Source organism: Diabrotica undecimpunctata, chromosome 7, assembly GCF_040954645.1.
Source record: "Diabrotica undecimpunctata isolate CICGRU chromosome 7, icDiaUnde3, whole genome shotgun sequence".
In the NCBI taxonomy this organism is placed as follows: domain Eukaryota; kingdom Metazoa; phylum Arthropoda; class Insecta; order Coleoptera; family Chrysomelidae; genus Diabrotica; species Diabrotica undecimpunctata.
In genome coordinates this window covers 87,994,437-88,009,704 of record NC_092809.1, presented here as the reverse complement: position 1 = coordinate 88,009,704, position 15,268 = coordinate 87,994,437, and the positions used below count along the sequence as shown (strand labels likewise).

The 15,268-nt window shown below is 31.9% G+C and overlaps 1 protein-coding gene across 14 annotated transcripts in view; it reads right to left on the bottom strand.

Moving 5' to 3' along the window:
* LOC140445556 (bone morphogenetic protein receptor type-2-like) overlaps positions 1–15,268 on the bottom strand; it is an 872,505-nt gene that overhangs the window by 735,255 nt on the left and 121,982 nt on the right. For 12 of the 14 annotated variants that reach the window (XR_011951417.1, XR_011951414.1, XM_072537668.1 and 9 more), the window contains 2 exons: positions 2,247–2,379; positions 1,950–2,191 (listed from right to left, as the gene is read on the bottom strand). Coding sequence is in view for 10 of the 14 variants with exons in the window: in XM_072537668.1 (XP_072393769.1) it covers positions 1,950–2,191; positions 2,247–2,379 (375 nt within the window). In the remaining 4 variants the exon portion in view is untranslated. Of the gene's footprint in view, positions 1–1,949; positions 2,192–2,246; positions 2,380–9,151; positions 9,229–15,268 lie in introns of all 14 variants that reach the window. The other 2 variants (XR_011951415.1, XR_011951416.1) reach the window with 1 other exon arrangement.

Here is a 15,268-nt window from a genome sequence, read left to right as displayed (position 1 = left end):
ATAAGTTTTGCCGAATATTTAAGGGCACATTATTTAACAAATCAGGTAAAACATTTTGCAGGAAATGTAAATAATCAGCACCATTTAAAAAAGCAGGCAATTCCACGGGTCCAAGTAGAATAATCATCAACTACTCCTATCCAGGCGGTTATGCTAAAGATATGCTGATGCTTAAGTACAAACAACGTAAGGATTGTCACCAACGTACGAATAATAATGTGCATTATGTACATTAAGAATTCCATTTTTTGTGAAGTTTCGTCTCAAAAGAAAATGTATCTGAAATAATCTCCATTTTGTTTTTTTTTCTGATTTTGTAACCATATAGCGACTTCTTCACAAGCAGAAAAATTTACTTGTAGCAGTCCTTGTATCCTTGTAAAGTGAAAAAGATATAAATTTTCGCTGTGTAAGATATTTCTTACGGAAGATTTTGAAATTGTGGGATGTATTGCAGTCTTCGAACGCTAATTTCTAAATTTTCCTCAGCTTCCATTAAAATGACATCTTCATGTGTTGTTGCTGTTACATCATTATGTCGCCCTGTTTCATTATTTCTTGGATTTCACACTGAACTTGTTTCTCTTAATCGGGAAATTTTTCAGCATATCTACGTTAAGGCTTTTGCATTACACCTTATTTCGCAATAAACTAAATGTATATCAGCGTATTCCTTATTAGTAAAAACCATTTTTGTTAAATTGAAGTTGTTGTGTTTAAATGCCACAAAGTAAAAACTAAAAGGGAAAATTTACGAAGTGACAAAACGTAGGTTATACTTCTGTTGGCAGTGCAAAGCCAACTAGTGCAAAAAATATTAATTTAACTTTCATGACGAAAAAACGAAAAATTTTCAAATCTATTTTTCTCAAAAACGGTGTATCCTACCTACTTAAAATAGAAGTACCTCCAGAATACCTGAAAATCTAATAATCTAGTATCACGAATGCTTAAAACTTAAAAACAAAAAAGTTAGGCGTTAAAATAACCGTTAACCTACCCAAAACGGACACATATGACCGTTACTAGAAATTGGTAACCGATGTAATCGATTCAACTCTGGAGGATAAATAATCGTACCAGTTTTCGTTTGTATAAATAGAGGCGTTCTGGAGGTATTTAAAAAAAACACTAATGACAAGCAGCCACCTTCAAAGAGCTCTAGCTCCCTTAGGAAGCATTTTCGGACTAGGTGAATTGGGTTAAATTGTCTTAAAATTATCTAAGGAATCTCCGATTTTCGTTTGTTAGGAGAGTTTCTGCACACCCTGTATATTATATTGTAAACAATTCGAAACGTGAGTTTAACTTCCCGTTAAAATTATAATATATTTAAAATAAACATATTGGCCATTATCCTTTAAGTGTTAATTATTATTAATTATTATTAAAAGCTTAATAACCGATGTTCTCTATAATTACTATAAAATAGTATAAATATTTTTCTGTAAATAACTGCACTGTGTGTCATAACTAAAACCCTAAAACTAGAAGCACGCTCACGAATTCCTGACAATTAATACCATAAACTTTTAGAATATATATAGAACAAAAAGAAGACTACTATTGGTAAAAAATGTAATATTTTTTACAGACTTAAATTACTAGACTGCTTGAGACGAAGCTATACCTATCTTTCTGTGCAATATCCAACTCAGATCGTAGCCGAGCTTTTTGATATATGGTGTATCAAAGTGAACATGACATAGTGTACGTTAACCGGTAAATTAATCTCGGTGTTTTTGTCATTTTACAAGGGATCAACCTGGATTATTTTTACGTTTTCTGTGTGTAGTGATTCGGCACCACAGACGCATACACTCACCTCAACTACTTAGGTCCCTCGGATTTAAAACTAGTGGTACAATATGTTATGATGCTAAACTGACTTTGACGAGTTTTAATTAAAGTATTCTCATAAAATAAGTTAAGTAAATTTAACAGCTTACCTATTAAATTTAGCATTTTTAATTTATCCAGGCTGTATTCTGCAGGAGGAGGTAAAGGTTGTTGGCAATTTTCAATATCACATTTTTTTGGATTCATTTTCCAACAAAAGTAAGAAACCGTTGTCAAAAACATAATGAAAAACGAAAAGACTGCACCAACTGTAATATATATGAGTGAATCAATGGAATGTGTAACAGGCAGATCTTCTGGCGGAGGCTCCTTTACAGGCACATAGGCATCACTGGAAAGAAAATGTTATATTTATGTTTAGAAATTTATTAAGATTTATAGTTTACCTGAAATTTAGATTGCATTTGCTTCTATTACAACAACAGAACTTGGTGTTGTTTAATACTTTTGAAGGCCTTGCATTAGCTATACATTCTGAATGTTCACATTCATTTGGCGTTCCAGGAAGTTCCCAACACCCTGAAAATAGTTCGGATATATAAAATTTTGTTTGATTTTAGTAATTTTCAAAAATTGTTAAATATAATAGCTACAGAATTTATTTATCATATACATTTTCATGATTATCATGTATTTATGCTTAATTTTTTCATTTTGATTGTCATTATATTCTAAAAAGAATCATGATAATGGGAGGGTATATTAATAAATTTTCATTAAAAACTTTCCATTTTTCCTACTTATCTATAATAATAAATTAATATAAAATGAACTTTTGTTTATTTTAATTACTTAATTAATTTTATTTTATTTAATTTTATTTTATTTCATACAAATATTTTAAAATAAAAATGAACCAAATCTGCCCAGTCGTTCTCGAGTTTTTATAAAAAAAATAAATTATATTAAGTGTGTATTATGTATATTACGATATACCGTAAGGTTAATACACCCATCTCGATTTTTCGAGTCACGCTAAATAGGATTTCTGACCCGTGCAAAACATCATACCGAGCGGTAAGAAGTATTCACTTCAAAAATGTATTCTTCATACTTATTAAGAAGGTAATAAGTTGTAGATTGAAAAAAGAAAAAAAAAGTAAATCTCATTATTCCGCAAATTATTACCGTAGAATTTAAAAACTTGAAAACGATGAACATAATGATCAAAATGGTAATAATTATTTAAAAGGTAAATAATAATAAGGCAATTGGCAAAACTATAAATACATGTGAGAATAAGAACGAATTGTGGTAAAATGAAACGCAAGTATAAGTGAAAGAGAATATATCAAAACAATCAATATTTTACATTTTCTGTAATTTAATTGTAATAAAAATAATTGTGGTTAAAGAAAATTAGGAATTAAGGAAGTTAATATACAAAACGTAATATTTAAAAGACGAAGTTTTCCCATATATTTGTTCTAATAAAAACTGATATACAGCTACCAATAAACAATTTTTACAGCAAAAAGTTAAAACTGAACAGCTAAAAAGGATAGCAACGGTTTAACATAAAAAATATAGCACTAGATATGCTAATCGTATGATAACAATAAACATGTGCAGAGATACCTAGACTCTAAACAATGGAATAAGAGGAGCAACAGTTTTCGAGTACAACAGCCCAATATTACTCGTACCGAAAACATCGCCGACAATAGACAGAGCATGAAGATCATGTATTGATTTTAGGCAACTTAAAAAGAAGCTCATACAAGATACAAGTAGTTCCGACTAACTACGAGCCCTAACATCTATACATTGGTACCAATTAAAATACACGCAAAATTCAGATAGTTATAATAAAAAAAGTTTATTATTTGACAACTAAATACTGGGACATAAAATGAATATTTATTTTTAAAACGGAGTAACGTCGCCCTTAGACTTTATGACCACTCTAATTTGGTTGGGCCTTGACTCGGCTAAGGATATGCACTAGTCAGGAGTAAATTCATTCCAAAGTTCGTGTAAAGTCCGTTATGAGTTGTTCCTAAGTGTTTAGTTTTATTTTATGTCACACTGTTTCAATGACATTTAGGTCAAGAGTGTTAGAAGGCCAAGAAAAGACGTTTATATTGTGGTTTCCAAACCAGTTGTTTGTGGTTTTGGCCGTGTGATAGGTCGCTTAATCCTGCTGAAAAAATAATTCTCGCCAGCATTTAATTTCACAATGCTTGGTAAGAGGCTGATTTGAAGTATTTGTTGATACTTCTCAGCATTTACGGTACCATCAATACAAAATATCCTAACCCTAAAACTGCCATACAACCCAAAATCATAACTCATTTATTAACTTTACAGTAAGTTTTAAACGGTCTTCGTGATAAGCCTCAAGCTTAGTGTGAATAACTCGTTTGCAGCGATCATCAACACATACATCGAATTTAGATTCTTTACTAAATATTACTCGGGACCTATCTTCTACAGACAAAGAAAGTTTAGATTTTGCCCAAAATGAGCCTGGCTTGATTGTTTGTTGTTAATAATAGCTTTTCCTTAAACTATTTTATTTTCTATAAGAAAATAAAATTTTTAAACTACGAGTAAAATGAGTTTTAAATTGTTACCTGTAATTCAACCTTATAAAACTCTATTTATGCATTTATCCATTCCCTTTAACATATTCAGTTTTAAATATTGCTGGCTACTGTCATATTCAGACAAATACCTCAAGTTACATTCACTACTTTGTTCCGACTTCCGTCCTAACATGTCATTTCAATCAGTTGCTATCAACAAATCCTCGTAGACACTTCGTCTCAGGACTAGCAACCTCCAGTAGAATCTTACGTTGCTATTCCTGTTGTAACTTAAACATCTTGGTTTATAAAGTTAAATAATGTAACTTAAAGTTAATTTAACGACATTTAAAGGGTTTTTACCCATGTATTTAGTGGCTTAAAACATGTAAATCCAGTAAGTATTAACCACATTTTTGTAATAACCTTGGTCAAAATTTTAAATTTCATGTTTGCTTTAATTAAAGTGGTTATATCTTTAGGATAACTTTGATGATGGAATATTAATTAAACGTTCTGTGACGTAGCGCCACAATAATTATTATACCTTTATAAAGGAATTTTTAAATATTTTTTTTTAGATTTAATCCAGTTTCATGATTCCATTCAGCTGTGACTTGCCATAGAATATTTGTTCGATCTTTTTTGCAAACGTTTACTAATATTACCCAGTTACTATTTAGATTTAATCCAGTTTCATGATTCCATTCAGCTGTAACTTGCCATAGAATATTTGTTAGGGATTATATTATCAGTGAAGCAATAGAAATTGAGAAAAAGCCAAATTGTTTAATAAAAGACATGACTGCATACGGTTACCTTCCACATGGAGACCTTTCATAAAGAAAATATCGTCCGCTCCGCCCGCTAATTGAAATCATACTGTCAGAAATGTTCGCACCAACTACCGCCCCTGTACCCATTAGCAGCATACATATAGGACGGTGAGTCTCCTAACTGTAAGGTCACGGATAAGGAGCTCAAAGTCTAAGGTGTTGCTTCCATCCTAAAGTCCAAGCGACTAACAGAATACAGTGTCACCAGAGTGGCCAATCACAGTGAATATTGTCGCTCTGAGCGGTCAATAACAACGAGTCTTATTAACTATGTTTGTATTGGCCTTCCGACGGAAGATCGCTGCGTAGATGCAATCAAGAAACGCATAAAAAAGCTAACGTTTTTGAACAGGCTGATTGATCATATTGTAGCATTTGTAAATTCCTTGGTATATATTGACATCCCGTCGTATATGTATTAAAACACGGAGAATAATTTTTTTTTAATTCCTCATTGCATCGCCGAGTTGATATAAACCATTTTGAAGTTTATTTATGTTTCACAGATGTGTATTTTCTCGGATTTCTTTTGATCGAAGCCTCTTAATATTCTGGGTTTCAAATAAACATCAATTTAGATCGCTGAGAAGGTTTTGCCGGCAAGATAATTGTGACACTCTCGCTGAGGCGTTGTCAAGAGCGGTTGACTTCAGCGTTAGTCCAAATTTTACGTCAAATTTGTAATATTTCTTGTTTTTCGCCCCTTTTCATGGAAAGTATGTAGTGTATTGTGGCAGTTAATGATTCAGTTACAGTTTTAAGTGAGATTTTGAAAGATATCCACGTGTTCCAGTTTCCTGTTTTTTAAGACGCCCAGTTTGAAGTTTGTGTATCTAGTGGCCCAATTTCAACCTCAAATTTGTATGTTCCTAAGAAGCCGCTTCAAAATACTTTTTTTAGTATGAATACTTTTCATAGTATGGAGATGAATTTGTTGGTGTGGCAGAAAGTGTAAGCCCAGTTCTACCCCCAGAAATTCCAGTGAAGTCTAGTTTCCACCCCCAAAAGTAATTTAGTGAAAGCAAGGTAACTTTTGTGTTTAAATTTTAAAGGAAAATAAACATTTTTATTAATAATTGCTTTCATCATTTAAAACGATAATTTTTTATTTGTAATAATTTATTTCTGCTATAAATTATAGCCCAGTAACAATAGTAAGTTTTGTAGTATCTCCAACTCCTAGACTTTGTAAACGGATAGGACATAGAATGTGTTTCTCTTTGTTATTTTTGTATTTACTTTTGTAACTATTAATATAGTATTTTTGTATTGTCTATTTTTGTAACTGTTTGTGGTGAGACAACAATAAATGTATAATTTATTTTCGTTACAATTTTTAAATTTTTTCCCCAAAACAATTTGTTTCTTACATATGTCGTTATAATTTGACACCTCGATGCGGCATCCTTATTTTAAATAGCTAGAGGTCCTTCTTGTTGTTTTGTTTGTCCATTTGTTCCAAAAGATTCATGTAACTACCCTTTTGTTTAATTTTTGTAGTTGCCCCAATCCAACCCCCTTGCTTTTCACTTATCCACGACCCAGCTACTCCAAATAAACACTGAGAGACGTTCGCAACAGGTTCGTTTATTTTGCTTGCCCTATCTCCACCCCAATAGTTTCTGTCCCCAATTTTCTTCAACCCCTTATAGTAATACCCTATGTGGTAGGCAAAATATTTCGTTACAATTTTGACAACACACAAAACGATCATCACTAATGTCCAAGCTCTACGGATATTATCAGAAATACCAGCCCACGCCGAGTTTATTTCAATAAAGATGGCTCTTTTTCGACGATTACTACCCAATATCGACAAGGAAGAAAGGTGTATTGCCATTACCAATCTGATTCGCCCAGAAATGAGAAAACATCTTCGTAATAATATGCCAAGAACCGAGGAAGACCAGAGTCGAATTTGTAAAGAGTTACAAGTCGACGAGAATATTTTACGGCGTACAGCTTGACAACCTGAACCACCCAAAGCTGTCAAAAATTCCAATCAAAACCAAGCCAGGGGACAATTCGCACCAAGACAACCAAGAGCACCCAGGAAAAACAACAGTATTTTTTGTTTAAATACAAAAAAGTTTAAATATGACGCTCAAATTTAGATCTCCTCCCTTCTAAACATGTTAATAGATGCGCAAAACAATCCACATGTAAGATATTGAAGTTTATTATAGAGGCTTATTCTACAATTAGAGCAAATGTTCAAAGACAGAATATGCCTGTAAAAAGATTTGATATTGGTATGACCCAAGATAGAAACTTGATGATGATGATGAAGGAACTTTGAATCTTAAAATTGAATGACGCATCACCTATAAAAATATTTCACATCACTTTAGAGTTCACTAAAAATTAAGGTGAATACCATTCTGCCGTCGTAATAGAGAGTACCGTATCTGCAAAATCTTAGTCTTGAGACAACATTAAAAACGTGTTTTTTTCTATATTGTCTTAGCTTATGTTCTAACGACTTTTAAATTATGCTATATCTAGAAATTTTGGGATAAAAAAACTGTTGGAAATAATTTTTAAACTGTAAATTTTTTCCTAATGGTTTAAAATGCACTTAAGACGTTTATAGTTACCATATAATACTTTTTAAATTTGCTAAATTTAAAGAAAAAAACGTAACCGCAAAAAACAATACTTACGGTATTTAAAGCTAAAATAAACTATGTATTAAGAAACTATTTTTGGTTTAGAAACGTTGGTTATATGTAGACTTCGGCAAATATGCATATTGCATATTTTGCATATTGTGCATATTTTATGCAAATATTTCATATTTTGGCATATTTGTATAAAAGTTTGCATAAAGTGCATAAAAGTTCAGATTTTTATACTGTATTTGAAAATTTTTAAACATACCAATTTATTTCAATTCTTGTATAAAATTTTGTAGTCATTTTAATCAAGAAATGATCTAAGTACGTAATCTCTACAGGTACAAAACATTTACAATTTCAAAGAAGATCAATTTAAGTAGCCCTCAACATTCTTAGAAAGTCTCGGTCACTGAGGCATTCAGTTATTGGATAATCGCTAAGGGATCTTTAAGGTAAAAGTTTATGGTCTTATTCCTTCTAAAGTCTTTAGTTAATGTATTTGCGGTCCTCTTTTTTACATCCATTTTTTTGTAGTATAAAATAATAAATAGCCTTCTTGCTGTCCAATCCTGATTCCAAAATTCTTCGTCAGTCAACTTTCGTCGATCCTCAGTTATTTTTGTGCTACACTTTCTTTTGCAAGACTCATTGCACGGGGGTCTGGTTCTCCTTATTTTTTTTTGAGCATATTACGTCCTTTGGCTCCCTTGCTTGTTTTAGTTTTCTTTTTCGTGGCTTTCCTTTTTTTGTAAGTTCCATATTTTCTTGATTTTCTACATTATTTTCACTTTCATTGTCCGTATCTGTATTCCATTCATCTTCATCATGTTCAAGCAATGCGTCACCTGACTCAAAAAAATCTTCAGCTGGTTTAGTAAATGCTTGGTCATCTTGGTTTTTATGCTTGGCTTCGGTACTTTTGTCAGAAATAGGATCAAGGTCAAACAACATAGCTGCGGATTCTACTTCTGAATCTGAAAACAGTTCTATGGCTCTCAGTAAACTAGTGTCGGTTAAGTCACATTTATCTTCAATAACTGCTTCAATTATTATTGGAATTAGGTCTTCATCTGGCTCTTCGAGATTTGGCACGTTTACAGGTGGTGTCGAAATTGTAGTAATAGGTTTTTCTTCATTGCAAATTAGCGGCATTAAATTTTGAAATATTTGTTTTTCCAGTTCACTGCTTTTAGAAGGCTCACAGATGATAAATCCTTAATATTTTCAATGTTCTGGTATTATAAACTTTCGTGATTGATGTGTTTTTCCGTTCCAATTTTCGTAACAGTTTGAATATTATGAACATTACCTGCAACTTCAACTTGATTTTCATTTGTGAGGCACAGTATCTTTCTAGCTCGCCGCATTCTTAAAAGAAGTTAGTAACTGAAAAAAAAAAACAGGTTTTATACTTACTATTTTTTATATAACTCGTTTTTGTAAAATAAGAAAGTTAAATCCCAGTTTTTCAGTACATATAACGGAAGTTCAACGTCGCGTCATAGGTCACCTTTCTCGCTTTTTATTTGTAAACCAGACGAAATAAAGTTTTGACCTCTTAAATGTAGTTCGATTCTAGATCGATATTAATGGCGGCGATCGAACAGCTGATTTTTTCACTTTAGGTTATGACATCTGACAGCTGCTAACAGTAAAGACATGCCCCAAAATCCTTAAGTGATCATTCTTATGACGTAACGTTGAACCTCCGTTATACTATTAGACTTTTCATATTTACATAAAATACACGTTTATTTTTCGCAATAAGAACCCACACCAAACTACTTACTTTACCAAAGTTAATAATCAAAATAACTTTACTAATGACTTTTGCGACCCAAAAAAAGGCAAAGAACTTAATTTTCTAATTCATTTTTATAATAATAGGTAGTTACTTATCAGCAATATTTCTGATGAATAACTGTAACTTTTAAATTACACAAACTAACAAAATACTAAAAAAGTTGCCCAAACACCACAAAAAATGTAGATTAGAACAAGTGAACATGGTTTTAAAGGCACTGACAACGCGACGCACCTTACGGGACGGCTATCAAATGAATACTAAATTACTGAATTATTTACTAAACATCCCCGAAATCGTATATGAAATTGTAGCTTAAAATGCCGTAACTACTTCGCGCGAATACAGTTACGGTTTTTTAAGCTGTAAGACTTTCTAAGCTACAAACATCTCTAATAATGTATGTATGACTTGTAAGATAGAAACTGGAAAGTTCTAGATACGGCAATATAAATAAAATTTGCTGGATACATTTGTTTAAGATATGAAATCGAAAAACAACGTCATATTGTCAAAAACGTATGTGCATTTTGATAAACTTGCGATGCAGCTACGGTTTTTTAACATGCCTCAGTCGATTCCGTATACCTGAAATACCCATAAAAGTGTGGTTTTAACTCAAATTTAAAAATGCAGATACGGCACTCTTTCTTACGACGGCAGCATTAGGTATGATGTAAATGTAAATTCCAGCTGTACAAATAAAAAAAAAACGGCACGCCGATAGAAGTGAATACTTCTTATAGTGCGTTATTGCTATATGTGGGTTAATAAGATTTTATGTCTGCTTATTACTGAATTGTTAATATTTTTTTATAATAATAATAATTGTTTTCTTTATAAATTTGTTTAATGATTTCAGTATTTTTTAAAAATTTGTTAAATATAATATAGAATTTATTTCTTAGTTACAATTTCATTATTATCTTGTTTTTATGTTTAATTACCTTATTTTAATTATCATTATACTTCATTATAATGGATTTTATAAAACAAAAACAGGATGTTCCGGAAGTGACCGAAGAGGAGAAGCATAGCTTTCTTATCTTCTACGCACGGAGCGATGAGTTTTAATTTAATTTATTTTACTTGATTTCATTTTTATGTATTTTATTTTATTCGATTCGATTTTATTTTAGTTTCATTTATTAATTTTATTTTAATTTAATTGAATTTTAATTTAGAAGACGTAAAGAGGTGCTTAGTGCTTTCGGTCTTGGCTCTAAAAAAGGGATGCTACAAATAGATGTTCCTTTGTATTCGTTTTAACATAATTAACTCAAACAGAAACTACTGAAAGAAACTTAAGCAAGTACTCAAGTTTTCATTGATCATGGTCTGATAGGACCGATAACGTTTTGAACAATTGTAATCCATTTGTATTTTTCATTTTTAATGTTTTTTTAACAAATACATCAAATACTTTGGAAGTTTTTTTACTTCATTGTAAAAGTTTTTTAACTATGGTACTGTCGCCAGAGTGGACCAATCAGAGTGAAGATTGTCACTCTGGCCATTCACAACAAAGATGATTATCTTTTATTTTATTGGCCCTCCGACGGAAGATCACTGCGCACATGCAATTAGAAAATGCATAAAAGCAGCTTATCCTTCAGTTAAGAACGGGCTAGTTCTTAATCTTAACGAGCAAGACTTATGTTGACTGAGTAGCCCATTTCAACGAAACTCTGCATTTTTATTTCCCACGACTTTGAAATTATCTCGCAAATAACAAGTGGAGGAATTCGGCACTTTGCTGTTAAATTATAATTTGTTGGAAATAAAGAAAAATCTGAAACGAACTTACAATTATTTTGCAAATAACTAAACAGCTCGAAGTGAACACTTCGTCGTTCAAGCAGAAATTGTTTGGAATAAATAAAAGTCTGAGAGACTTAGAATTATTCCGCAACTTGTTGAACTGCCGAAGTGCTTCGACACATCACCGACGGTCAGGAATGAATAAAATCCCGAAGGGAATTAGAATTATTCCTCGAATTGGTGAACGAGCTGAAGTAGCACTTTGCCGTTAAACAATTTGCCCGAACTAAATAAAGGTCTGAAAGAATTTAGAATTATTTCGCAAAAGGTAACGATCCGAAGTGAGAACTTTGTTCAACTTTTATTGTCGAAATAAGTAAAAATCTGTAAAGGACTTGAATTTATTTCGCAATTGGTGAACAGCCTAAGTTTCAACGCTCTGCCGGTATTCCTACGTGAAAAAATAATTTCTATAAATAATAATAATAAAAGTAAATAATAATAAATTCCTACGAGAAAAATAGTGTCGATTGCACATCAAGACTGGAGTGAACAACATCTCTGTTTAACAATCGAGAAGCCTTCTGAGCGTGGAGTACTAATAAACCTTATCATGTAAGTTTTCTATATATTTGTTACTATGTGCAAAAAAAGTTTTTTATAAGGATTGAAATGTATGGTAGCTTCGAACTTGACACGTAAAGGCTTACCCAAGGTTGCATTGTTAGCATAGTTGTATTGGGTTTTTCGATTAACCTTGGGTAAGCCTTTACGTGTCAAGTTCGAAGCTACCATACATTTCAATCCTTATAAAAAACTTTTTTTGCACATAGTAACAAAAAACACCACTATGTTACTAGCAAAGTTTTTTAATATTCTAACTCTACAATTCTAAGTTACGGTAAGATCAATAATGTTTTAATAGATAATATATGGTAGCTAATTATAATTTATTCTCTTTCAGCCCTGAAGAAGCCAAATTAATTCTCTTTGGCGAAAACGTTCGGCGAAACAATTGATACACATTAGAGTATTTCTTGCAGATTTCCCCAATATTTAAGAGTTTACTATATATATATATTTATATATATATATATATATATATATATATAGAAAAGAAATTTTAATCTTTGCAGATAAGTTAAATAGTAAACTCTTAAATATTGGGGAAATCTGCAAGAAAGACTCTAATGAGTATCAATTGTTTCGCCGAACGTTTTCGCCAAAGAGAATTAATTTCAAACGCTTATCCAACACCATTAGTGAATAAGATTTTGTTTAATACTATCCATAAAGAAGATACTTCACCTTCCTTCGCGACTAACAATGCTGATCCTGATGTCTTAAGTGGGAACCCAGTCTCGGATACTCCTATCAACAAATATTTTTCATTACCATATTTCAGAGATATCACTCCGGGTTTAACAAGGATTCTGAAAAGTGTTGAAAATAGCCTTGGTAATAATAATAACAACATTAAACTTAATGTGGCTTGTAGATCAGCCCTAACAATTAATAATCTTTATTCTAAGATAAAAGATAAGACTCCCATAGATAGGCTTAGTAACATTGTCTAAAACATTCCATGCCTCTCTTGCAGCAATTCCTACATCGGCCAAACTTCTCAATTATTGAAATCACGTATTACACTACACAAAAGTGATTCTCGACTTCACCCGGACCGCTGTGCATTAGCTAAACATGTCCATTCCACTGGTCATCTCATGGACTATACTAACACTACAATTCTCCACCGTGAGAACAATAAATCTAAAAGAGAGTTCATTGAAAACGCTAAGCCCTTTTCTTGTCCACCACTTTACTCAAAAACCATATTAGATAATTAAAATATTTTTTCGGAATATTATTAGTATTACGTATGAGATTGTCAAGATATACTTTTGGTACAAAAATTCACTTCCGGTTTTGAGATGACCGGAAGTTAAAATTTACTTTAAGTTTTAGACCCCACAATGTATATATGGATCGAAAGGTCTCGTCGAGACGAATCTAAATATGTACTTCCGGTTGCGATCCGACACCGCAAGTGACCCGAAACGCGCATAAAACGTCAAGATAGAGCAAATCTGACACCGGATTCGTGATCAGCATGCAAAATTAACTGCTAAATGATATCCATGTCGACATTTGATGAACTAAAAATTGCATTCCGGTTTTGAGGTCGACTTCCGGTTTCGTTTTTATTAGTCAAATCAATAGAGAATTCAACGTAGAGTTCAAAAATGTAAGTTCACGAAATTATCATTTATAGTTTTTGAGTTATTGATAAAAATATTTTTACTTCCGGTCATTGTATATATTGTATATTTTTATCGCAAAATAAAAATTTTATTTAAAAAACTCGATGTCGAGTTGGTCCGCTAGTGTCTTATATTTTCCTTAACGATTTCTCCATTAATGTTAAGAGTGACATTAAGAATCTAAGCGATATATACCACTTCTTACTTAAATCAGATACCAAGAACAATACAACATCACAGATAACTAACTTGACTGATATATCCATTAATAACTAACCTACTTTAATAATTAATTTTCATTACCTAAAAAAGATAACATTCCCTTGCTTTTCTTAGATACATCTCAATAAGATATTATAATACATAAACAATATAATATAATTAAAAAAGAAAATCTGAAATAATGGGATTTAATTTCATTCGGTTTTACCAATTAACCTTAACGACATAAAGATTTAAAAGAACTAATTGAAATTGTCAGCACATGCGTTCTGGCTAAAACAGAACCTCTTTTAAACAATATTTGCCTTTGAACATTTAAACTTTCTAACAATCAAAAATTTAGTTATTGCCGACAATTCAAAGAATTACCTCCTTTTAAATGTAGTTACATTGGTTTTTCGATTAACCTTACTATTAATTACTATATAATATATATATATATATATATATATATATATATATATATATATATATATATATATATATATATATATATATATATATTTGCATGTAAGAAACTTCGAACTGCTAAAGTCCTCTACATATATTATCAGTAGTACTCCGTTAATAGCAGAGCCCCGGTAAACCTCTCGTTGGTGTTAATCGAAACTGTACTAATTTCTCAAACAATAAGAAGATGGAACAGAAGAGTCTTCGTTCATCTTCTCGAGCGGGGGCTGGTAATCATCCAATAACTCCAGATACCGTGGAGGATGAACCGACCGTACGACAGTATACAGTCAACCACTGGGAACTATCCCATTATAAGATAATGGGGAAATATTACGTACACAGCAGAACAGTACAGGTGAGATTAAAACTTAACTATTATGCTAATTTCTTATTTCCTAAATGTTTTATCTCTCCGTGTTCCGTTATCTTTCTGAATTACTTAGCCTTAGCGTCCACTCCTTTATTTAGTGTAAGAGTTCTCACTCCATTTTATAATGTATATTTTTCTCTTAATTCCCATACACATTTCTCTATACCTATTCTTCTTCTTTCTTCAAGTGCCGTCTCCATCAATGGAGGTTAGCGGTTATGGTGGCAAACGTTTGTCTATCTTCAGCTGTTCTTAAGAGTTCCTCAAATCCAAGTCCTGTCCAGTTTCTGATATTACGTAACCAGGACAATTTTTTTCTTCCAATTCCTCGCTTTCCTTCTATTTTGCCTTTTATTATCAACTGAGGGATGTAGTATTTCTCGTTGCGCAACAAATGCCCTAAATAACTGGTTTTTCTTCTTTTGACTGTTCTCAATAGTTCTTTTTCTAAATTGAGTCTCGCTAGTACTTCTTCATTTGTTTTTCGTGCTGTCCAAGGAATTTTTAAAATTCTACGGTACACCCACATTTCAAATGCCTCGATTCTATTCAGGC